The sequence below is a fragment of the Panthera pardus genome, unplaced genomic scaffold (genome assembly GCF_024362965.1).
Source record: "Panthera pardus isolate Hobbes unplaced genomic scaffold, ASM2436296v1 HiC_scaffold_27, whole genome shotgun sequence".
NCBI lineage: Eukaryota > Metazoa > Chordata > Mammalia > Carnivora > Felidae > Panthera > Panthera pardus.
Genome location: NW_026526843.1, coordinates 37,393,211 through 37,419,934, shown reverse-complemented (window position 1 = coordinate 37,419,934; position 26,724 = coordinate 37,393,211). Strand labels below are relative to the sequence as shown.

General features: G+C 40.6%; 1 protein-coding gene across 2 annotated transcripts in view; it reads right to left on the bottom strand.

The window, feature by feature from the left end:
* The window catches only part of AMMECR1 (AMMECR nuclear protein 1), a 111,543-nt gene extending 109,553 nt beyond the window's left edge, over nucleotides 1–1,990 (bottom strand). The window contains exon 1 of one of the 2 annotated variants that reach the window (XM_019426845.2): nucleotides 1,467–1,990. In XM_019426845.2, the coding sequence (XP_019282390.1) occupies nucleotides 1,467–1,939 (473 nt within the window). In that variant the 5' untranslated portion in view covers nucleotides 1,940–1,990. The remainder of the gene's footprint in view (nucleotides 1–1,466) is intronic. The other variant, XM_019426844.2, reaches the window with a different exon arrangement.
* Between the last annotated feature and the right edge of the window lie 24,734 nt (nucleotides 1,991–26,724).

Sequence of the window (26,724 nt, the reverse complement as noted above, 5' to 3'; positions counted from 1 at the left end):
GTGGCAAAAATACAAAATTAAATACATTTAAAGTACTAAGCCAAAGAAAACAAACAATACAAATTTAAAATTACCAGGACACTTTATTGCAATTTGCACTTTACATATTAATTTAATATTTTTAGTCTAGGCAGAAGTGTTTATACTTATCCAATAGTAGTCTAATCCCCTAATCTCACAAAATGAAAAGAAGCAGTTTGAAAAGAACATCAATTCAGGTATTTATGATATGGCGACAAGGGGCACTTGTGTTAGCTAGGAAAAGGGTTGATGGTTTTCACTAGAAGTTTCACAGAAATTTTTCTCTATTATTTTTGTTGTTGATGATGCTAAGAACTCATAATAAAAACAATTACCCTCTTTGTCATTCTGCCCTTCCTTGGGCTTTACATTCTGTCTAGCATTTAACTCAAAAAATAAGTTTACACTCAGTTTACACATTAAAAAAAAAAACCATATGCCCCATCTCCCACACATCCAAATGGATGGGGATTAGAATTAACCTGCTTTTAGCTGTAACTGCTATTTTAAACAATTTCAACCACACTTGAAGGGTAAAATAACTTAAAGTACACAAGCCAAAAGAAAGCATAAAAATTCCTACACACTCACTGTTGGGATTGTTTAATTATCTCTCAAATCGTGGAGCCTAACATAGATTTCTTACAAGTGAAATCGACACAAAAGCGAATGCACGCTTAACGTACAAACTGACAGTGACTGTATAGGGGACAGCTCTCTCTGAATGAGCTATTACGCAGACAGTGGAATTAACCAAAAAAAAAAAAAAAAAGAGGTCTCACTCTTCTGTGAGAGAGCTGGCGGTGCGCTTCACTAGAAACACATTTTAATGGGTATGTTCGGATAAAAATAGGTAGGAAGGGAAAATGTGTTTTTCAAAAAAAACCTCCTCCTTCCCCCGGACTCAAGGAAACCCGAAGGAAAAGACGGGTAACCTCATAAGCTCCGGAGCTAAGTTCCATCACTAGCAGAAGTTGGATAGTTGCTTTCACCCTGCAATGGGATGGTAACTCTCCTTGTGCAAGGTACGCGGGGCGGGAATACTGGCGGGGCTTTCACGTGGGGTAAATGGAAACCAAAGTGAGGAGAGGTCAACACCTTGAGTAATCCAGATCTCCAAAACCAGGGCGGTGGGAACGCGGGGTGGCGAAGGAGAGAAGGAAAGGGTCAAAACTCCTCGAAGTTATCGCAAAGAGAAAGCGAACTACCTTTGGGAACCAGTGAGCCATCTCTTGCAGCAGCACCCTGCTCCAAGTGTGGGGTGCTTGCCTCGGAGGGCAGAAAGCGCGGGGTGCCCTCCCTTACTTAGGTCGAGTGGCTCCGGGGACCCGGACAGAGAGAGAGGCAGGGGCCACCGCCGGCGGGCAGGCGGACTCGTACTTTGCTTCAACTCTGAGCCCCATCCCGAGCGCAAGGGAGAGGGCGGCGGAGGGCACGGTACTCACTAGGGCTCGTTGGTGAACCGGGGGGTCCGGGGCTGCTGGTATCCGTACAGGTGACAGTAGAGCACATCGAAGCAAAAGCAGCACATCTCCGCTGACACCACCATCTTCCGGGAGCCGGGCGATGAGGACGAGGCGGCGGACGACAAGGAGGGCGAGGAAGCGGTGGCGGCGGCCGGGGTAGAAAGTAGGGTCCCCACTCCGCAGCTCGGAGGTGGCGACAGGGAAATCCCCCCGCCGCCGCCGCCGCAGCCCTGGGGGGGAGAGAGGGTACAGCCACTGCCGCTACCTCCTCCGGCTAGACCTCCCAGCCCGTTAAGCCGCGTGCCGGCGCCTCCTAGTCCCAGCTCCCCAGCTCGGCACTGGCTCTCTCCGCTGCAGTGGGAGGAGGAGGAGGCGCCACCACCGCCACCCGAGCCAGAGGGGGGCGAACTGGACAGTTTCTGCTTCTTCACCCCGCAGCAACCCGCCGCCATCTTGGAACAGTCTCCCCCACGCAGAGCTTCCGACCCATAAGTGAGGCGAGCTGGCGGCGGGGGCGAGCACGCTGCGGCCCCGGCCGCCGGGGGCGCGCCAGGGGCTCGCGGGGCGCGCGCGCGCCGCTTCCCGGCCGGCCGCCCGGCCACGCGGCTGCTCGGCGCGCTCCCCTGGCCCGGCGCGCGCCTCGCGCTTTAGCCGCTCAGCACCTCGCGCCTGTCCCGCGGGGGCTCGCGCCTTCCCCGAGCCGCACAGCCTCAAGCACTGTGGCCCTCAGAGGATGGATGACAGACAGAAAGCCTAAGAGAGAGGAAGGAGAAGGAAACAAGAAAGAGAAAGCAGAGAGTGGGAGCAAAGGAAGGAGGTGGGCACTCCAGGGGAGGAAGAAGGGAAAGGAAAACTAGTGGGGGGGGGGGGGGGAGGGAGAAGAAAGTCCGAAGTTAAGTATCCAAGTCCCAAAGCACAGCTCGATGACCGGCACTGCACATAGTGTTAGTGACACTTGAGCCGAGTTACGTGAAACCTGAGCCACCGGCCTCAAATACGCTGGTTTCTGAACTGCGGGAGTTGAGCAAGCAGGTGCTTGGAGCTCCACACCTGAGACCGCCCCTATAAAGTATGTACAAAGACATCAGGGAAATGGCCACACTGAGGTCGCTTTAATGCCCACCTAAGCACACACCAGGCGTTTTCCAAGATTATGGCGAAGAGCAATACTCCTTCCTTATTGACAAATATTCAAACCTGGTTGAATCTATGTACCTCTCCCTTGTTCCCCCAACTTTCCCTCCTAGCCCCGTGCAAACGTTTAAAAGCAAAAAATAAAGTCCTAACCAACATTTCCCTGGTTCAAGGATGTTGATTGTGCTCTGGAACTTGCGGCGGTGGGTGCTTGTTTTGTTCGGTTTTGGTTTTTTGGCTTGGGAGCAAAGCAATTAGAAATATATCTGTAGTCAGCACAGATCTTACAGGTAAATAGGGCAGGTAGTGTACTTAGTCACAAGTTGGAAGGTTTCGTTCAGGTATATAATTAGATGGTTCTTAGTATTCATTAAAAAAAATTCTCAATCAAAGAAGGCTTGGATGAATGAGGAGGCGTATGATTGAGTCAGTCCCATTCTGGGCACCTAAGACAACTCAAGTATTAAAATTCATAGAAATTAGCCTGATAGAAAGTGTAAGTTATTTGCATTGTATCTACACCATGCCAAAACATCTAGACAAAGTAAGGTGTCAGTACATTTGGAGACATCAGAGTATTGATTGATTTTGTCACCTTTGAGCTAAATGGGATCTTGCAAATAGCTGAGGGCTGTTTATTCCACGCAGGAAAGAAAAAAGTTCATTCATGCAATAAATATTGATCCCCTGCACCATACTATGTGCACAACACTGTACTTATGTGGAAATCCAGGAAGTATGCTTCCCACTCTCAAAGAGTTTATGAATTAAGTCAGATCTGTGTACACAATCCAATAAATATTTATTGACCACTATTTTTTTGGGTGCTGAGTACTGCTTCACCTTACCCCATAACCCTTCAAAATAATATATCCTCTCACTTGATCTTCACCGCGACCCTCTGAGGTTGCTCATTTACCAATGAGGAAATTGAACCTTAGAAGTAAATCACTCAACATCACACACCTAGAAAGTGATAGAGCAAGGATTTAAATGTCAGATTTCAAAAACCATGCCATTGTGCTATACTGCCTCTCAAAACCACGACACGATAGCAAGGTTAGCGATGGATAAAAGATGGTGACATTAAACAATTTTTCACTGTCATGGAAAGATTGAGGAACACTAAAATATATTACCAAGAAAAGATTTTTTTTAAAAACCTCCTTAAAAAGAGATTTTATGAAATGGATCAGCTGTCTAGAATGGTTAGCAGCAGCCTAAGGACAAAAGAGATGGGTTAACTGTTCTGTGATATGTGATCTCATCCTCTCAAACCTCATCATCACTGTTAGAACTATCTTCCTATTTGAAGCAAATGATTATTCCTTATCCACTACCAGTGGAGTAAAAAAAAAAACATTAATTTTTTTGGTCTATGTTGCAGAAGAGAAAGCAGATTCGTTTTTTAAAAAATGCTCCACAATCACTGCTACACTGTTAAGGTGTTTTGTTTTGTTTTGTTTTGTTTTGTTTTTATACTTCATCCTTAACTCTCAGAGCCTACTTTTTAACTTGTCTGCAACTGGGTCAAACACAATATCAGACAATAGGTACTGATTTCCTCACCACTCCACTATGAAGTAACCACTTCTAGAGTAGAAAACCAGCGCCATTCAATGATATCACACAACAGTTTAGCAAAGGAAGCAAAGTAGGATACCGTGGATGGCTGCTTCTGCTAGGGGGATTTAGGAAAGCAGAATGTAATCTCCCAATTTAGAATTTGGCCAGTAGACAAGAGTCTAACGCCCCTACTCTTGTGAAAATAGCAAGGAATCTTTAATAAGCACCATAATCATGTCCTTATTTCTGCATTTCATCTAAAAGACACAGCACTCTCATAGCTATAGTACCAGGCTAAGGGACTGATGCAATGGGAAACCCTAAGACAAGGACATCCCAGCTGAATTACAAAAATAGCTTTCCCCCCAAGGATTTGAAATGCCAATTTCAAACCTCACAAGTGTAAAGAAAATAGACAATCCCAAACCTGATCGTTGCAGAAAACACACCGTTACCTGACCATCAGGAGTTACTATCTGAAGTACTTTGTTTTAAGGGGAATAAACACTCTAACCTTTTTCTCTGTGTTAACTTCTCCTGAGCCTGGCTCATCTCCCATGCTAACCTTGAGCCTCAACATGCTTTGCAAATCCCCTGGCAAGTAGTGGTGGTGGTGGTAATGCCTCCTTTTAGCCTTTGAGGAAATGCCTCTCCTGGCCTTGTTTTCTTGCAAAGTCACCAGCAGAGAAACAAACGTATTTCATTCAAGCGTAAATGAAATCTATAGATCAAATTCTGTGAAAATGGTTTTTTGGTTGCTTTCTTGCCTGTTTGTTTGTTTTTACATCTAAGCAAAGTGCACACTAGATGGGAAAACTGACCTTGCTCAGGATTCTCTTGACTTGAAGTGTAAAGGTCAAAGTGTGATAGAGCATATGTGTTTCTACCCACCACTGATACTGGAACGAAGTGATAATACCCTCCAGAGGAAACTTTAAGGTGTCTTCTGCTTTTTATAACCAACTGTCGAGATGGAGGTAAAGATTCCATGTTTCTTTTAAATAAAAAAAATAATAAACAGGCCATTATCTCTTTTGTCAACAAGGCACATTCAAACTATAAGCATTTCTGCCTGTACATCTGCCTCTAAATTGCTATTAGCTAACTCTTGTCAAATGTTTTATTATACAAGTGTTAAAAACCTCTTGAACAAAGGTTATGTACATTATTTGCTACGTGGGAAAACTCAAAATTGAGTTTAACCCAATAGTTACTGATTATGTTATCATTACCTCAGTGTATCCACATGTTTACCAATACAGTCATTTTTTAATTTCAGAAAATAGACAATCATTATAATTTGATCAGGTAGTAAATACTGGTTAATGTCACAAAATTATTTCTTAGGTTTCTGGGGGTGTGGGTGGGACGAAGAATGTTCCCATGGTTCAGTGAAAAAAAAAAAACTTCCATTTATGCCCAAACAAGTGTTATTTTTATCCTCTGTCATCAAACTTTCTCAACTGTCATCCTTGAACAACTGCAGAATGTAATATTATTAGCTACCACTTTGATCTAACCTTGTACACATGTAACACATGGTTGTGGTGGTGGAGGTGGTGATTAGTTCCCTTTTATAGTTGAATGAATATGTGAATAAATACTGGGATTCTTTACCCACTTTTCAATTCAAATTGATAAATCCCATTTTGTTCTCTTCATGACAAAACAGATCTTCCCTCCTGGGTCCTTTCTTTATCCCATGAACACATCAATGAGCCAAAGGACCAGGATCTACTTTGGACCGTTTTCTAGTTGTTTCATTTGTATCTTCTATCGTCAACTGGAGTGCAAACTTGTTGAATGTTGTTTTGCTAGCTATTTCCTTGAGACAAAGTTATATAAACTCCTTAATGACATTTAGATATGCAATATCTACACTGAATGTGGAAGAATTAACAACGCTAGCTAGTTGGAGATTGGAGAGGGAAGCTTTTTAGGGAGGAGATGATAAAAAAGAGTAATATTTGGGTAGTGAGAGGAGTCACATGCAACTAAAACATGAAGGTGTCGACCATAGTTTGGACAATCTTTACGTGACTCTCTTTTCTCTCCTCCTTAAAGACTTCATCTACTCTTATTTAGGCATACAATGGGGTATGAAAATGTATATACCACAGCTGTGCCCAACCTCTAAATTCAATCATAAACATACAGTTATTTTTCTATAACTCCACTCATCATGTTCTGGAACACCTCTTCCAGTTGCCTGAAAGCACAGTTATGGATGGGTGAGGAGTAACGTTGCCAATTAAAATATAAATATATGTTCTGGGGCACCTGGCTGGCTCAGTCGGTTAAGCGTCCAACCCCGGCTCAGGTCATGATCTCATGGTTGGTGAGTTCGAGCCCTGCGTCGGGCTCTGTGCTGACAGCTCAGAGCCCGGAGCCTGCTTGGGATTCTGTGTCTCCCTCGCTCTCTGCCCCTAGTGCTCTGTCTCTCTCGTTCTCAAAAGTAAATACACATAAAAAATATTTTTAAAAATGTATCTTCCGAATTAAAAGTCCTTTCTGTGCAAATACTTGATTTAAAGTTAAGGCTCACTCATGGCACCGAGGAGGGGGAAATCTGAGCCCCGTAACCTTGACTGGATCCTGGTTGAAGTGTACCTCATTGCACCCCACTCTATCCACTGCTGAAGTGCTCATAATTTACAGTTTATTCTCTCAGAATGAGCAATGCACAATGATTGTGGCAGATATTCAGCCATCTCTTCTTATTTACTTACTGGAATAATTTCATCATCCCCCAAAAAACTCTATAACCATTAGTAGTCACTTTCCATTTCCTCCCACTCCCACAAACCCAAGAAACCAATAGTCTACTTTCTGTTTTTACAGATTTGCCTATTCTGGACATTTTGTATAAATGGAGTCATACAGTATTTGTCCTTTCGTGGCTGCCTTAAGTTTACTTAGCATAATGTTTTCAAGTTTCCTCCGTGGCACAACATATATCAGTACTTTATTCTTTTATTTTTTTGAGAGAGAGAGAGAGAGAGCGTGAGCGAGGGAGGGGGAGGGGGAGAGGGAGAGGGAGAGGGAGAGGGAGAGGGAGAGGGAGAATCCTAAGCAGGCTCCATGCTGGGTGTGGAGCTCGTCTTGAAGCTCAATCTTATGACCATGAGATCATGACCTGAGCCAAAATCAAGAGTCAAATGCTTAACTGACTGAGCCGCCCAGGTGCCCCTGTACTTCATTCTTCTTTATGACTGAATAATATTCCATGAAATGGATATACTACATTTTGTTTATTCATTCATCAATTGACATTTTAGTTGTTTCTACTTCTTGACTTTCATGAATAATGCTGCAATGCACATTCATGTATAAGTTTTTGTGTAGATGTGTGTTTTCATTTCTCTTGTGTATATATGCCTAGTGGTGGGAGGGCTGAGTTATGGTGACTCTATGGTTAATCTTTTGAGGAACTGCCATACTGTTTCCAAACCAGCTGCACCATTTAAAAATCCCACCTGCAGTGTATGAGGCTTCCAATTTGTCCACATCCTTGTCAACACTAGTTTTCTTTTTTAAAAATGTATTATTGTAGCCATCCTAGTGGGTGAGAAGTGGTATCTCAATGTAGTCTTGATTTGAATTTCTCTAGTGACTAACAACGTCAAACATCTTTTCATGTGTTTGTCAGTCATTTGTGTATCTTTTTTTGGAGAAATATTTATTAAAATCCTTTGCCCATTTTTTTAAGTGGGCTCCACACCCAATGTGGGGTCTGAACTCACGACCCTGAGATTCAGAGGCACATGCTCTAGAGACTGAGCCAGCTGGGTGCCCCTCCTTTGCCCATTTTTAAGTTAAATTATTCATTTCATTATTGAGTTGTAAGAATTCTTTTTATATTTTGGATACCAATCCCTTATTGGACCCATCATTTTCAAATATTTTCTTCATTTTGTGGCTTGTCTCTTTATGTTCTTTTTTTTTTTCAATATATGAAATTTATTGTCAAATTGGTTTCCATACAACACCCAGTGCTCATCCCAAAAGGTGCCCTCCTCAATACCCATCACCCACCCTCCCCTCCCTCCCACCCCCCATTCTCTTTACATTCTTAATGTTGTCCTTTGAAACCAAGTTTTTAATTTTGATGTAATCCATTTATCATTTTGTTCTTATACTTTTGATATTATATCTAAGAAAGCATTGCCACATGGAAGATTTTCACCTGTTACCTTTTAAGAATTTCACAGTTTTAGCTCATATATTTTGGTCCTTGAGCCATTTTGAGTTAGCTTTTGTGTATATTATGAGGAAGGTGTCCAGATTCATTCTCTTACATGTGGATATCCAGTCATCCAAGAAACATTTGTTGAAAAGACTTTTCCTTCCCTGTTGACCTTTCCTGTTGAAGGTCTTGGCACCCTTGTCAAAAATAAATAAAAAATTAATAAAAGGATTTAATTCTGGACCCTCAATTCTATTCCATTGATCTATATGTCTGTCCTTGTGCCAAAGCCATGCTGTCTTGATTACTGTAGCCTTGTAATAAATTTTGGAAGTGGGAGGTATGATCCATCTAAATTTGTTCTTCTCTTTCAAGATTGTTTTAGATGTTCAGGGACCTTTGCATTTCCATATTAATTTCAGGATCATCTTTTCAACTTCTGAAAAGTTGCCAGCTGGGATTTTGATAGGGGTTGCATTAAATGAAGATAAACTTGAGGAATATCAACACCTTAACAATTTTAAGGCTCCCTGTCTATGAACATAGGATTTTCTTCCATTTATTAAGGTCTTCTTTAATTTCTTTCAACAATATTTTATTGTTTTCAGAGTACAATTTTGCACTTTTTTGTTAAGTTTATTCCTAAGTATTTTGCTCTTTTTGATGTTATCATAGGTGATATTGTTTTCTTAATTTCAGTTTTTGATTATTCATTGTATAGAAACACAACTGATTTTTATATATTGATCGTGTATCCTACAACCTAGCTAAACTAGTTTATTAGTTCTAACAGTTTTTTATTGGATTCCTTAGGATTTTTCTATATACAAGTTCATATTTTCTGCAAACAGATATTTTTACTTCTTCGTTTCTAATCTGGATGCGTTTATTTTTTTTCTTACCTAATTGCTTTGGCCAGAACCTCCAGTACAATGTCATAAAGAATTGGTGAGAGCAAGCATCCCTGTCCTATTCCTGATCTTAGGAGGAAAGCTTTCAGTCTTTCACCATTAAGTATGATGTTAGCTATGGATTTTTAAAGATACCCTTTGTTAGATTGAGGAAGTTCCCTTCTATTTCTAGTTTGTTGGGTGTCTTTTTATCCTGAAAGGTTGGATTTGGTCTAATGCTTTTCTAATGAAAGGATCATGTGGTTTTTGTCCCTTATTCTGTTGATATGGTGTATTATATTAATTGATTTTTGAATGTTAAACCAACCTGCAAATACTGGGATTAATCCTGTTTGGTCACAGTGTATAACCCTTTTTTATGTTGCTGGGTCAATTTACTAGTATTTTGTTGAGGATTTTTACATCTATATTCGTAAGAAATATTGGTCTGAATTTTACTGTGACATCTTTGTCTGGCTTTGGTATCAGGATAATATTGGCCTCATAGGATAAGCCAGGAAGTTTTTTCTTCTATTTTTTGTATGAGTTCAAGAGGAATTGGTGTTAATTCTTCTTTAAAAATGTGGTAGAGTTCAGGGTGCCTAGGTGGCTCAGCTAGTTAAGTGTCCAACTCTTGATTTTGGCTCAGGTCATAATCTCGCAGTTCATGAGATCAAGCCCACGTCAGGCTCTGCACTGACAGCATGGAGCCTGTTTGGGATTCTCTCTCCCTCTCTCTGCCCATCTGGACCAGCCATCTGGTCCTGGGATTTTCTTTTTTGGGATTTATTTTGTTTTGTTTTAATGACTCAGTCTTATAACTTCCTATATGTCTATTATGATTTTCAATTTCTTTTTGAGTCAGTTTCAGTAGTTTGTGTGTTTCTAAGAATTTTTCCATTTCATCTAGACTAATTTTTGAGATAAAATTGTTTATAATATTCTATTCTAATCCTTTTTATTTCTGTAAGGTCTGTATTGATGTCTCCTCTTTCATTTCTGATTTTTATAATTTGAATTTTCTTTCTTTTTTTCTTGGTCAGTCTAACAGAAGTCTTGTCAATTTTGCTGGTCTTTTCGAAGAACCAACTTTTGTTTTGTTAATTTTCTCTATTTTTTTTAATTCTCTATTTCATTTATCTCTGTTCTAATCTTTATTATTTTCTTTTTTATGTTTGCTTGGCTTTAATTTGCTCTCTGTTCTAGTTTCTTAGAAAATATTCCATGTGCTCTTGAGAAGAATTTGTATTTTACTATTGCTGGATGGAATGTTCTGTATGTGTCTGTTTGGTCCACTTGGTCTAAAGTATTGTTCAAATACACTGTTTCCTTATCGATTCTCTGTCTATATGATCTATCCATGGTTGACAGAAGTGTATTAAAGTCCCCAAATACTATTGTTTCACTGTTATTTCTCCTTTTAGCTCTGTTAGTTTTTGCTTTATATATTTAGGTGCTTCAATGTTGGGTGCACAAATATTTACAATTGTTGTATCTTCTTGACAGATTGACCCCTTTATCACTATGTAATGACCTTTGTTTCTTATTACCATTTTTAGTTTAAAGTCGATTTTGAGGGCTCTTGGATGGCTCAGTCAGTAGAGTGTGCAAGTCTTGATCTCAGCATTGTAGGTTTGAGCCCCACATTGGGTGTAGAGATTACTTAAAAACAAAATCTTTTTAAAAAAATAAAGTCTAATTTGTCTGATACAAATATAACTACCTATGCTTTTTTTGTTACCATTTTCTTGAAAAGACTTTTTCTATCCCTTTGCTCTCAGTTAATGTGTGTCTTTAAAGCTAAAATGAGTTTCTTGTCATCAGCATATTGTTGGATTTTTTTTCAATATATTTGGCCATTCTATGTCTTCTGACTGGAGAATTTAATCCATTTACATTGAATTGTTGATTGGTAAGGACTTCCTACTGCCATTTTGCTAATTGTTTTCTGGTTGTATTGTAGATCCATTGTTCCCTGTTTCTTATCCTACTGTCTTTTTTTCATGTTTGGATGTCTTTTCTGTTCTAGTTTCTTAAAGTTGAAGGTTAGGTTATTGATTTGTTTCTTCTTTTTTATGTTTATTTATTTATTTTTGAGAGAGAGAGAGAGAGAGAGAGGGAGAGAGAGAGAGAGAAAGAGACAGAGAGAAAGACCACAAGCAGGGTAGGGGTAAAGACAAGAGAGAGAGAGAGAGAGAGAGAGAGAGAGAGAGAGAGAGAGAGAGAGAGAATCCCAAGCAGACTCCACACCACCAGTGCAAAGCCCCATGAAGGGCTCAAACCCACGAACCATGAGATCATGACCTGAGCTGAAACCAAGAGTCAGACGCTTAATTGACTGATCCAGGAGCCCCTCTTCTTTTTTAATAAAGGGCTTGCAGCTATAAATTTCTTTCTGAGCACCGCTTTAGCTATATCACATAAATTTTAGTATGTTGTGGTTTTGCCTTCTTTAATCTCAAAATATTTTCTAATTTCCTTTTTTTTCTTTGCCCCATGGGTTATTTGGGAGTGTGTTATTCCCAAATATTTGTGAATTCCCCAAATCTCTTTATTTATTTCTAATTTTATTCTTTCGTGCTAGAGAATATACTTTGTATGATTTAGATCATTTTAAATGTTTGATGTTTTATGGCCTAGAATATAGTCTATCTTGGAGAATGTTCCATATGCACTTGAGAAGATTTTGTATTGTGCTGTTATTGAGTGGAATGCTCTATAGATGTATGTTAGGTTTAGTTGTTGTATAGTGTTGTTTAGTCTTCTTTTTACTTATTGAGGTGCAAGAGTGGATCATGCATAGCCATAGTAAAGAATTTGGCTTTTATGCAAAGAGCCAAATGAGAAGCCATTGAAGGATTCAATGAGATCAGTTTTGCTGCTGGGTGGAGAATACATTAGAATATATTCTAATTAGAATAATTAGAATGTAGTAGGAAAACAGAGAGAAGGTAAAGAGATCAGTCAAGAAATGTCCACAATCCAGGTTAGGCCCCACTGGACATAGGTGGTAGCATTTAAGATGAAATGAAGGGAGGTATTCTACATAAATTTTAGAGGTAGAGTCAATAAGGCTAATATAGATATGTTCCTGAGGCGAGGTGAAGAAAGAAATTACAGATGATGCCTCGATTTCTTGTTTAAGTAGCTGAGTAAGTGGTGGTGACATATTGAGATGGAGGGGAAGGATAGGGACAGAAGCTGGTTTGGAGGAGGGAAAAAGAGTTTGTGGCATAAGAAGTTTAAGGTATCTGTCAGGTACCCAAATGGAGATGGTCAAATCTGCCTGTCATGGTCTCAGATGAGTATATTGACTAGAGAAACAAATTTGAGAGTTATCAGCATACAGATGGTATTAGACACCCTGTCTGGATGAGCTGACTTAGAGAAGGGATATAAAGAAAAAGGACCAAGTCCTGAAATATCACAATGTTAGGAGAAATCTGCAAAGGAGACTAAACAAGTGCAGTCAGTGAGGTAGGGGGGAAAACCAGCAGCGTCATGTTACAATAGCCAAAGAAGAAAATGTTTTAAGATGCTGCGGAGTGGGGCAGGAGATCGGGTGCCTGGGTGGCTCAGTCAGTTAAGCGTCTGACTTCGGCTCAGTGGCTCAGGTCATGATCTCAAGATACGTGAGTTTGAGCCCCCTGTCGGTCTCTGTGCTGACAGCTTGGAGCCTGGAGCCTGCTTCGGGTTCTGCGTCTCCCTCTCTCTCTGCCCCTCCCCCACTCATGCTCTGTCTCTCTCTCTCAAAAATAAATAAACATTTAAAAAATTTTTTAAAAACCATTTAAGATGCAGGGAATTGTTCACTGGCAAATGCTGCAGGAAGTTCAAGTAAGATAAGGGTAGAGAAGTGTCTCTTGGATTTGGCAACATGGAGGTTGCCTGTTGCGATAACAGGAGTAGTTTCATTGGAGTGGACGTGCCAGAAGCCAGAGTAAAGCCGGTCGAAAGGTGAGTAGGGAGATGAGGAACTGCAGATAGTGTATATAGACAACCCGATTGAAACATATGGCTTCAAAGAGGGTCAGAAAAATGAAGGGATAGCTAGAGAGGAATGTTGGGTCAAAGGAGGGCTTTCAAAAAATTATGGATAGCTTGTTAATCAAAAACTCCCATGCAATCACCAGTCACTTCCTAACTCCCACTGAACTGCTTTAGGATCTCATGGCTTTGTGACCTCATGTCCCTGGATCCATACCTGTTCTCCAATCTTCCTTACATCCTCTCCTTTCCCCACCTCTGCTCACCTCCTTTTCTGCTCAGCTTGATTCCCATTAGCAGTAATCTCTTACCATACTTTCACTAGCTTCCACAATTCCCTCACACTTATTGCCCTCAACCACATCTGCCCTGCTAACCTTTAATCCAGGATCAACTTCACCATGTTTTTTTTTTCCTTGTATTTTCTTAGGTTTATTTTGTTTTTATTTTTCTAGCTCCTCAAGATAGATGCCTAGGTCTTTCATTTTCAACGTTTATTTCTTTTCAAATGTAATTTTTTTTTTCAGGCTATAGCTTTTCCTCTAAGTAGTGCTTTAGTTACATCCCACAAGTTTTGATAGGTAGTATTTTCATTTTGGTTCAGTTCAAAATATTTTACAGTTTCCAGTATGATTTTGTCTTTGGCCCGTGGTTTATTTAAAAGGATGTTTTTAGGGGAGCCTGGGTGGCTCAGTTGGTTATGCGTCTGATTCTTGATTTCAGCTCAGGTCATGATCTCACGGTTCGCGGGATTGAGCCCTGAACAGGGCTCTGCGGTGACATCACGGAGCCTGCTTGGGATTCTCTCTCTCCCTCTTTCTCTGCCCCTCCCTGGCTCTCCCTCTTTCAAAATAAATAAACATTAAGAAAATAAAAAGTATGTTTTTAAATTTTCAAACATATGTGGTTTTCCTAGTTATCATTTTCTTGTTGATTTATGGCTTAATTGCACTGTGATCATAAAATGTCATTTCTATTACCTTAATCCTCTGTTATATGATTCAGTATATGGTCAATTTTGGTGAATGTTCTATGTGGGCTTAAAAAGGATACGTATTCTGTAATTGTTGAGTTCAGTGTTCTATACATTATTATTAGATAAGTTTTGTTAATTGTGTTATTTAAATATTCTGGATACTTATTGATATTTTTGGTCTATTCTATCAATTATTGAGAGAGGTGTGTTAACAGCTCTCATTATGATTATGGACTTGTCTGTTTCTCCTTACAGTTTTGTTGAGTTTTGCTTTATTCTAAGGCCATTACTAGGTTCATGAAAATTTAACATTTGTATATCTTCCTGTGGGATTGAATTTTTATTCAATTAAATCTTTTATAAAGAGTTATTTTATTCAAAAGAAATGACCCTATATATCTTTAGCAGTGCTTTTTTGCCTCAAAATCTATTTTGTCTGATACTAAGATAGTAGTACCAGCTTTCTTTTGGTTAGTATTTGTGCGAATATCTTTTCCCATCCTTTTACTGTCAATCTTTCTGTATCTTCATGTTTTAAATGTAACTATTGTAAACGGCATATGGTGAGATTTTTTAAATTTAGTCTCTTTTTTAACATAAGCATTTAGTCAATTTGTATTTCAATGTAATTACTTGAATTATTTGGATTCGGGTCTGTCTCATTTGAACTTCCGATTTGCCTTATGCATGGTGCCTCCTTTTGTTGTGTGTTTAGTGATTTTCAACTAAGATCTTCTCATTGTTTTGAAAAATGATTTGTGAAACTATTTTGAGGTTCAGGAGGAGGTGGGTTCTGCAGAGAGGATTTGCGATATGCCAGGTGCTTCCTGGCACTACTAGTTGGGGTCTACTCTAAACTAAATTCAGAGCTTGAGGTCTTTTGGAGCACCTGGGTAATGTGAATTTAGGCTGCAAACCTTTATTAGATGAGATTGTATCTAAACCTCTCGGGGCAGATGCTTCCCCCTCCACTCAGTACCAAGGGTTCTTTCCTCAAAGTTTCCCTATGGGTGTGTAGGGGGTTATTTCTGGCTCACGAATACACTGATGGTTTAGCTCCTTGTTACGCCAGTTTTCTCTGGGGAGGAGCTCCCCACCTTGGGTAGGCCCCTGACTCTGTGTTTTCACATCACTGGTGATTTATTCTCCGAAGCTTAAATTAAGTTCAGCGAATTTTTTTCGAAGAAGGAACTACCTCAATTGGCCTTCACTACAATCTGGGCTTATAATTCCTTACTACCTTTCCAGCTCTTCGATACCTTTAAGATGTGTGTTGCATTTTATCCAGCATTTTTAGTTGTTTTCTGTGGGCATGTCAGTTTGCACACAGAGCCCACCATATTACCAGAACCCTACCATATGTTTCTCTGCTCCTGCCCTGAAGCTGCAAAACTGCTAGGGGGAAAAAAAATCACAAAATTGAACTGATTGGCTCCACAACCAATTTATGATTTCCAGCCTCAGCTGGGCCTTCCTTCTATTGTTTTTACAACTCTTTCATTCATCTTTATTCAGTTCCAGTTCTCATTTCCCACAGCAGCTGTTTCAACCCATTACTACACTCCACCAATCCTCCCACCAAATCCTCTCATGCTTGACTCATTTGAAAAGGTCAGGTTTTTTACTTCACTACAAAAAAAAAAAAAAAAAAAAAAAAAATATCTGCCAGTGGGAATTCCCTCAACTCTCCTTCATTCCACTCCTAAGTGTTCTCTCTAATCTCCTGTACTTTCTTTCTTCCTTCCTCTCTCTTGGAAGAAGGAGTATTCTTTCTTTCCTCCTTTCTAGGTCCTACGGTCTAGAATTGTGCTATATAAAGTATGGTGGTGACCCCTTCCAATCCTCAAACTGTTTGATAGTGATTCACAAAAACATAAGCACTGAAATCAAGGGTAGGAATTTAGAAACTTCGATAGCAATTTGATAAGATAATTGTATGTTATTGGATCTAATGAAAAGTTGGGGCTTATACTTGAATGTTTTTTACTGCATTTTCCTAGCAATTTTTATTACATTTCACATGAGTACCAGTCTGGAAATTTAAAAAGCTGATCCTTCATCACAGACCGTTTGAGAAGTACTGGACTAGAACTCATCCTCCCCTGACTTGTCTGAGACTCAAGTCCATGCATCAGCTGTCTCTTCTCCCAGAGCTTCCCTCTCGCTCTCCATAGGCATTCACCCACATTCAACAATCTTTCTTTTAACTTTGCCTACTGTGCTGCCATCATATTTCTCACTTTCCAGTTACTGCCGGGCTTCTCGACCGAATAAACCTCATACACTATTTTCTTCTTCCTTATCTCCTCTTATGTCATCACAGCACAGCAGTCTGCCTTATGCTCCCAAACACTGCTCCAACAAAAGCCACCGGTGAAGTCCAAGTTGCGCAATTCATGATGGCCCTTCCAATCCTTGTCCTATCTCACCTACCTCTACTCTGCATCTGTTACGCATGACCACCCCTTCCTTCCAGGACCTGTCTTTACCTGTGTCTTCCATGCCCCTTTTCTCTTCCTGCCCTCATCTGATTGCTGCTTCTCTCAGTCTCTTTTGGGGTTTTCTCTTACTCCAGCTACCTGTCCCTCAAACCCCTAGACTCCGCCTTTTCATTTTCTCCACACTTATTGCCATAGTCTATTCAACACCCGTGCTCTAACAACTCTCAAGTCTCTAACTCCAACCCTGACTTCTCTAAACAAGCTGCTGGCTGATCCTTCAAATGACTTATTAGGTAGTTTCACCTGGATATCACAAAGATACCTGAAATTCAACATACCGAAAACAGAACTCATTGTACACAACCGTGGCCCTCTCGGGTATTTTCCATTTTAGTTAATGTCCTCTCCATCTACCTGATCACCCCAGGCCTGGGAGTCATCTTTGGCTCTCTCACCTTTTAGTGATCAATATTACCTCAAATCCATTCCCACTTCTCTTGACTTACTTCATCAACTCTCACCAAAAGCCACAAGATTACTCTCTCCATATCTAGTCTCACCTTCCTCTAGTCTATCCTTGGCACTTCTGCCACAAAGAGCATTTGAAAAATGCTGTTCTGGTTTTGCCACTTCCATACGTGAGCCTTTGGTTGGTTTCTCATGGCCTTTAAGAAGAATCCCAAACTCCTTAGCATTGCATATAGGAACATTTTGAATCACACCCAGACTAGCTCCCAGGCCTTGTCTTTCATCATTGTCCCCCACCCCCAGACTTTGTACTCCAATCAAATTATTGAGAGTTCCCTGAACTTGCTATGTTCTTTCATTTCCTTTCTTTTTTAATTTTTTATTTTAAGGAAATGTTTTCCCTTTTTTGCCCATGTGGTTACTTCTTTCTGGAATTTTCCTTCCCACTTCTTTTCTAGTAAACTCCAACTCATCCTTTATGCCCTAAACTAAATATAGCCTCCTCTGTCAAGCTACTCTGATATTGCAGGTCTATTTTCTTCCTCCACCTAGTTTCTACTTCTTGAGGGCAAGGACAGCACCATTTCCTCATAGCCCTGGCCCCATGACTAGCATATAATGTTTCTCAAGTGAATGCAAAAAGAGAAAAAAGGAAAAAAGAAAAGAAGACACTCCCTGTGAATGGCATAATCTTTAGAAAAGAAAATCCTAGCTCCTGGGATAGTGGGATCTGAAAGTCACCAGCAAGAGATTGTCAAAGAGCACATTGTAGATTCATTTCCTTACATCTCAAAGACAAAACCATACATTTTCTCCTTACATATGCCATACAATATGTAGTATAGTAGTAGGAGAATTGTGCATGTTTAACAAACAGGCACAGTATTGAAATCAGCTGCTAAAATGTAGACCCATCGTTACTGCTGACTTACAAATAACATGCCTAAAATTTAAAAAAAAAAAAACCTGCCAATAGGAACTGTAACAAAGTTTTCAGTAGGGTTATTTATAGACACATTAATTTTTTTATAATTTGTTTCTGCTATGGTAGGTATGTTTCCCTCCCCCCACATCGAAACATAGCCAAGTCTTTCTGTTCCCTTGTCTTGGGAGCTTTTGTTTTACAAAGTCAAAAGCAGAAGTTGACAGGCACCTCGAAGATCACCTGAATCCAGAGCTTTTGATTTCAAAAGGTTTACTGAGAGGAATTATGCTGGCTTGTCCCAGAGGGTTAAGAGATGGGCACTTCTGTTGAGGAGGGCACCTGTTGGGATGAGCACTGGGTGTTGTATGGAAACCAATTTGACAATAAATTTCATATTAAAAAAAAAAAAGAGATGGGCACTTCTGAGTAGAGGTGGCCAAAGCTACCCAACCTGGAAGTTCTTAAAGTCCAAGACTCGAGTGCAGGTGGGAGTGATGACAGATTCCTTGAGCAGCGAGGACTAGCCTTGTTCCCTTTTAGTGGCCCAAAGAGGAGATAGGATCTCAAGGGAGAATGGCTGCATGGTACACTTAAGACAGGCTGGATACTAGGCCATCAGACTGCCAACATCAGCAAAGACACCCCCTCACCAATGTCCAAGGGTGACACAGAAGCAAGTGACACATCTTACCGCAAGAGACCTGTGCATTTGCATGATAAACTTATCAGTATGGACAAAAGGCAGAGGGCCTGCCCTGAAAGTTCTGGTCTGCACGATTTGCTAGGGCTTTCAACAACCTTGGCAGAGGGAAGGCCTCTAAAAACCATGCACGAGAGTGCATTTTTAGCCAGCTGGAAAAGTGGAAGGCGCAGAGCAGATCTCATTTGTTGTAGGGAGATTTAAAAATGTGGCATTTTTTTTGCGCCCTGGTGGTGTAGACCAAATTTCGCTGCTTTAATTCTATTTTGGTATTCTTGGAAACTTACTTGTCCACTCTGTACCTGAAATGTAGACCTTTCTAAAACTAAGATCTACCTTACAAGGTTTTTATGAGACCTAAATGAAAGAAGACAAGTTGCTTTGAAAACTTGCTAATCAAATCAATGGATTTCAGTAAAATGCAGAATTGGTGTAAAACCAAAACATATTTTCTAACTTTCAGTTCTATACTGAACCTGCACGATATATGATGATAAAACTGATAGCAGAAATGTATTTATTCTCTTAATCTGAGTCGCCTATGTTGAGATATAGTTTTAATATTTTCTCCACAAATGCACTGGCAGTTTTCCTCAGCTTTTCTTTAATTGCTTTGTGGTTAATCATTTTCGAATGAAAGAAGTCCAGAAATATAGTTTTCCTTTTGAACTATATCTCCGATAATTTGATCTTTAATGAGAGTCGGTGTTATTCCTAGGGTATAATGAATCATAGCAACTGCTTCATAACATATATCTGCTAGTGCCTCGTGTTTTGAACCACACAGGCAGATCTTGAAACCCCTCTGCCTATCTCATTGCCAGCTCCTCAGGCAAACCTTGTACCTGAGAATGTCTGCATTGTCAGAATCTCAGAGGTAGATTTCCTAAGTGAAGGGAGGCCATATGTCACTCATACGAGGCACCATTACACACTCCTGGTTAAGGAGCTGGTTTGCACAGCTCCAGGGGGCTTCCTGCCCAGCTTTGAATCCACTCTACCACGTAACAACTACATGTCATTGGACAAGCCATTTAATCTCAGTGAGCCTTGATTTCCTCCTCTGTAAAATGGGGGTAATACTAGTTCTTTCTTTGTGGGGTTATTGGAAAAATTCTATCATATAAGGCATATAAAGCCCTCAGCATAGTGCCCGACACATCATGCATACTCAGTAAATAGATGGTAGCTGTTATAAATATAAGTGGGTCAGGGAGGGTGAACCTAGGACCACCTTCAAAGCAAAGATCTGGTTTTGCTAGAAGGGTAAAGTATCACTAGGAAACGCCATCTGGGAAAAACTATATAAAGGTGTGTGCCTGCTCTTGATTTGACCTTCACTAGAGGGCTGGAACTTTGTCCGGTTTACTACAGTATCCCAGCATAGAATGGTGCTTGACATACAGTAGTCACTCAGTAAACATGAGTTACATTAATGGAACTGGGGGTTACCAATGACATAGACCCCAGAGCTGAACAGTACCCAGTCCACAGGGGACAGCTTAGCATAAGTGTCCCAAACACAATAAATGCTCAAGAAGGAATGAGTGATGTAAGCATCTCAGACAGTTTTATGCCTTTTTGGATCATTGCCTTGTTGGATAAATTACATCACCCAAAGTTTAGCTTTCCTTATGTTGCCTGTTTGATCAGCTCCATGGTCTAACCTAACTTTAGAATCCCTACTTCATCATGTGCATTCATTTGACTAATACCCCATGAACATTTACTATTATGGCGGCATACAAGTCAACAGACAAGATGATTTCAAATAGCAATAAGTACTAAGAGAAAAATAAGACAGGGGTTACTTTATATTAGAGGGGGGTTACTTCAGATTGGGTGGTCAGAGGAAGCTTTGCTAAGGATGTGACATCTGAGATGGACGTTGAAGGTCAGAAGCTGTGGAAATAGAAGCAGCTTGTTCTCTTGGAAGTCCCCAGTTCCTTTTGAAAAGCTGTGACAAATCTCTCAGAAAATGGAGGACAGTTAAGCAGGGGCTTAACTCTTTTTAGAGGTTAACTGTTGCACTAGATGTCAAGGTTAGAAGGTCAGTTAGAGATTATCCAGATCAGGGCTTTCCTAGATGTGGCGTAGGTTCCTCTGGTAGTACATTAGGTGATTTCGGGTCGTGACAGATGAACATTACCTATTTTGATGCGCATTTAAAAATACATCTATCGGGGAGCCTGGGTGGCTCAGTTGGTTGAACTTAGCCCAGGTCATGGTCTCACAGTTTGTGGGTTCAAGCCCCACAATGGGCTCTCTACTGTCAGCACAGAACCCGCTTCATTCTCTGCCCCCCCCCGCCCTTCCCCTGCTCACATTCTCTCTCCCTCTCTCTCAAAAATAAACATTAAAAATTTTTTTAAAAGATTTAAAAATACATCTATCATCCAACTCATGATTTTATGACTTCTATTGCTTAAGTTGAGGTGAAAGTAGTATAGTCTTGGCAGTTCACTTTTCAGAGACCAACTGGGATGGCCAAAAAGGATCCCGGGTAGGCTTACGGGGATAAGGCTAAGGTGGAGAAGCCTGCCCACCCCACCCCCATGGAATTAGAGAGATCCTGCTTGAACGCCCTTCCTATAATTTATGTTGTCCATGGATATGGCAAAAAAAAAAAAAAACAAAACAAAACTGTGCAGGTCATACACAGATGGAAATACTTATTTGACTCCTACCTTGTGAATCACTTCTGCAAAGAAACTATTTAGAGCCTCAACATCTAAGAGAATGGCAGACCCCCTTGGTGATCAAGAGAAAGGTTTTTGGACTTACAACTGGATTTGAATCCCAGGCCTGGCATATAATTGCTATATGACCTTGGGCAAGTGGTCTTTAACTCAACATGCCTTAGTTTCCTCATCTGCAGAGATGGGGATTCTAGGACCTACCTCTTAGAGTTGTTGAAAGGATTAAATGAGATAATATACATGGGGAGTATTTTTTCCAAGTGCCTGGCACATAGTAAGTGCTTGAAATACATGACAGCTATAATTATCCAAGTTTTCTGGGGCAGTCCTGATTTCAAATATTCTGTTCCATTTTCAGACCATGCGCTCCCATTTGAAATTCCCAAATGCGATCACTGTGCATTTCTCTTCAGCCTTTGAAGGAGGCTTTGTTTTTTCAGGCACCAAGACACAAAACTGCCTCCAATCCCTGCACTTGGTTCGAAACCCTCAATCCTAGTTAGAGACATCTTAGTAATACTCAAAGCAGACTGGTGCCTATGAAGAATTAGCAGGGCAGAGGGTGGACGAAGAGGTATGATCTTGAACCCAGATGTATTCAGTCAATATTAAGTTTTTAGTTTTCCACAGAAGTACGCACAATGAATGGACAGACTAGAAACCAGGGTCGGGGGAGTCTTTTCACCAGGTGTGTTACCTTTCATTTCTAGTCCTGTTTGAAAGTTTTGCTTTAATTAACAGAAAGGTGAAGTTCAGATTGTAGATGCCCTGGCATTGCTCATGATCAGTCATTTTTCTAAATTATCCACACTTCATTATAACCATACATATGAAATGCCCAGTAATAAAACGCCATTGTAATTACACAGCTGTCAACATCAGTATTCCACCTGCAGGTCACAGCTGCCCTCTGATATTCATTATAATCTGGTTTCACCTGTTTACAAATAGCAGGGAGAGGAAACCCACCAAATGGGGCTTTCTCTGGAAACTGTATGCCCACTAGTGTCTACCAAAACTCAGAAAATTGCCTTTTAATATTTGAGTCAATATGCATGTATGCAAACCATACCCTCCTTCTTCACCAACGCTGGAGTTCTGCCACACCGTCATGAAAACAGGATTTCTGAGACAGAAAGGATTAAGCCATGGGCCGGGCAGGCAACATCCTGGGCTGCCAATTTAAAAAGGGGTATTTAGAAAGCTCTGGGAGACATCATAAATATGGTGCCGACTACCCTGGGTTTCTGCCAATGCTTCCCAAAGTAATTGGTGAGATGGAAGTTGGCCATCTCTTTCACGAAGGAGGCTGGGGCCCTTGAGTAAAAAAAATCAAAAGCAAAAAGAAGCCAGCCCTCAATGGTGCCAACCACACCGTTTTTGTGATGAGCACGTGCAAGCTGAAGGGTGTGCCACCAACTGTGAGATTAACAAGCTGGGAGTTGCCTAAAGTGATCAACTCTCCACAATCAGCTAGGATTGTGAAACAGAATAATACAGTGCTGTTTATCAGAAACGAGTGGTTTCTGTTCTTCTTTTTTTAAAACTTTTTAAAGTTTATTTATTCTGAGAGAGAGAGAGAGCAAGCAGGGGAGTGGCAGAGAGAGATGGGAGAGAGAGAATCCAAAGCAGGCGCCACACCATCAGTGCAGAGCCCAACGTGGGGCTTGAACTCATGAACCATGAGATCATGACCTGAACCGAAATCAAGAGTCTGATGCTTAACTGACTGAGCCACCCAGGCGCCCCTGAAGGGTTTATTTCCTTATCTAAAATTTTCATCCTCGGGGCACCTGGGTGGCTCAGTCGGTTAAGCATCCGACTTCGGCCCAGGTCGTGATCTCACGGTTTGTGAGTTCGAGCCCCGGGTCAGGCTCTGTGGTGATAGCTCGGAGCCTGGAACCTGCTTCAGATTCTTTGTCTCCCTCTCTTTGCCCCTCCCCTGCTCACACTCTGTCTCTCTCCCTCTCAAAAATAAACATTAAAAAAATTTTTAAAAAAATAAAATTTTCATCCTCTAGTACACCTCCCTGAAAGTTGCCTGGTTTGGAAAGTTGCAAGAGGAAACCAAAGGCAAAACAAGAGCCTCAGGAGAATAGGAAATGGTTTATTATCAAGAAAATGGAAAAACACAGGCAAAATTCTAAAATCTTTTAAATGTGGTTTTACAATTATATCCCTGTAAATTATCTCCATCATATTCAGTTCTGAGGGACAAAACAAAACAAAAGAAATGAAACAAATCTGCAGGTTAAAATGTCAACTTGGGATTCTTGCTATGGCTGAAGGCAATAAAATATAGTGGTTAAGCTCATAGGCTCAAGTGTCAGCCGGCTTGAGCTTAAATCCTGGCTCCACAGTTTACTATCCGTGTGACCTTGACAAAGTCACTTCACTTCTTTGGACCTCACATATTAAATGGGGATGATGAAGACAGCATGGTATTGGCATAAAAACAGACACATAGACCAATGGAATAGAATAGAAACCCCAGAACTAGACCCACAAACGTATGGCCAACTCATCTTTGACAAAGCAGGAAAGAACATCCAATGGAAAAAAGACAGTCTCTTTAACAAATGGTGCTGGGAGAACTGGACAGCAACATGCAGAAGGTTGAAACTAGACCACTTTCTCACACCATTCACAAAAATAAACTCAAAATGGATAAAGGACCTGAATGTGAGACAGGAAACCATCAAAACCTTAGAGGAGAAAGCAGGAAAAGACCTCTCTGACCTCAGCCGTAGCAATCTCTTACTCGGCACATCCCCAAAGGCAAGGGAATTAAAAGCAAAAGTGAATTACTGGGACCTCATGAAGATAAAAAGCTTCTGCACAGCAAAGGAAACAACCAACAAAACTAAAAGGCAACCAACGGAATGGGAAAAGATATTTGCAAATGACACATCGGACAAAGGGCTAGTATCCAAAATCTATAAAGAGCTCATCAAACTCCACACCCGAAAAACAAATAACCCAGTGAAGAAATGGGCAGAAAACATGAATAGACACTTCTCTAAAGAAGACATCCGGATGGCCAACAGGCACATGAGAAGATGTTCAACGTCGCTCCTTATCAGGGAAATACAAATCAAAACCACACTCAGATACCACCTCACGCCAGTCAGAGTGGCCAAAATGAAGAAATCAGGAGACTATAGATGCTGGAGAGGATGTGGAGAAACAGGAACCCTCTTGCACTGTTGGTGGGAATGCAAATTGGTGCAGCCGCTCTGGAAAGCAGTGTGGAGGTTCCTCAGAAAATTAAAAATAGACCTACCCTATGACCCAGCAATAGCACTGCTAGGAATTTATCCAAGGGATACAGGAGTACTGATGCATAGGGGCACCTGTACCCCAATGTTTATAGCGGCACTCTCAACAATAGCCAAATTATGGAAAGAGCCTAAATGTCCATCAACTGATGAATGGATAAAGAAATTGTGGTTTATATACAGAATGGAATACTACGTGGCAATGAGAAAAAATGAAATATGGCCTTTTGTAGCAACATGGATGGAACTGGAGAGTGTGATGCTAAGTGAAATAAGCCATACAGAGAAAGACAGATACCATATGGTTTCACTCTTATGTGGATCCTGAGAAACATAACAGAAACCCATGGGGGAGGGGAAGGAAAAAAAAAAAAAAAAAGAGGTTCGAGTGGGAGAGAGCCAAAGCATAAGAGACTGTTAAAAACTGAGAACAAACTGAGAGTTGATGGGGGGTGGTAGGGAGGGCAGGGTGGGAGGGAGGGGAGGGTGGGTGATGGGTATTGAGGAGGGCACCTTGTGGGATGAGCACTGGGTGTTGTATGGAAACCAATTTGACAGTAAATTTCATATATTAAAAAATAATAAAAAAAAAAATAAATGGGGATGATGATGATGATGATGGGTTAAGTGAGATAATGCATGTAAAGCGTTTAGCACACTGCCCGATACACGGCAAGTGCTCAATACATAGTAGCTATTGTTGTGATAAGTGCATGTGGTGGCCATATTTCAAAAATAATAAAAAAGGTATATAATTTTACTAATAGAAACTCAGTGTCTCCCTACTCTCATTAAGTAAATGTGAGCAAATATTTTTAAAGTGTTGAACTGAGGGGCGCCTGGGTAGCTCAGTCGGTTAAGTGTCCGGCTTCAGCTCAGGTCATGATCTCACGGTTCGTGGGTTCGAGCCCCGTGTCAGGCTCTGTGCTGACATCTCAGAGCCTGGAACCTGCTTCGGATTTTGGGTCTCCCTCTCTTTCTTTGCCCCTCCCCCGCTTGTGCTCCGTCTCTCTCTGGAGAAATAAACATTAAAAAAATTAAAATTTTGAGTTGGAGAGGCACCAAAACATAAAGCCTGCCTGGGGCGTTCACATGTGTCATCCGCTCTCGCCGAGGAGGGCAGTTGGAAGACCATCTCTGCCACTTAATAGCTACTAGTATGATCATAAATCACATAACCTCTTGGAGCTACAATTTCCTTACATGAAAATGGGGATATCTATGTAATAGATCAGTGACAAGGACTGTAAAAAGATTGTATGTAAAAGCACCTGGGCCTATTAAATGCTCAGGAGATGTTTATTGACTCTGGATCACAGAAAGAAAAGAATCGTATGGAAACTTTTTTTTTTTTTTAGTTTTTTTGTTATGTTTTGTTTTGTTTTGTTTTGTTTTAAATCACTGGCAAGATTATATAGCCCAGTCTCTTCCCTATTGTCTACTGAACAATATTGCTTATTGGACATTCCTGTAATCTGTTTGGCTAAGACACGGACTGATTTAGTGTACAGGAAATTAAGTTTAATGCAGAAACGGAAGTTAACAGCATCAAGATGATTACAGGGTACTCATAGAACTTATAAAAATATTTGACAACATTGAACTCTGATAGTTATTTAGCAGGTGTGGCTCTCTCTAGAAGCTCCTACTCAAAGATAATAATGTCAGATACATGGTGTGGTAATAGGTAAAGAGTCCTTACAAATCAGTAAGAAAAAGACCAGTAGAAAAGTGGACGTATGAACAGATGATTCAAAAAAAGAACTACAAATGGTCACATGGTCAATAGACATCCGAAAACGTATTCAATCTCATGAATATTCAAAGCAATGGGAAACTGCAATAATATACTGTTTTTCACTAATATAGTTCTGCTAAAGATATTTTAAAACACACTGTTAGAAGCTCAGAGAAACAGGTACTCCTATACATCACTGATACAAACTTTCTATCTGGCAACTTGTGGATCCGTATGTGGCATACAGCA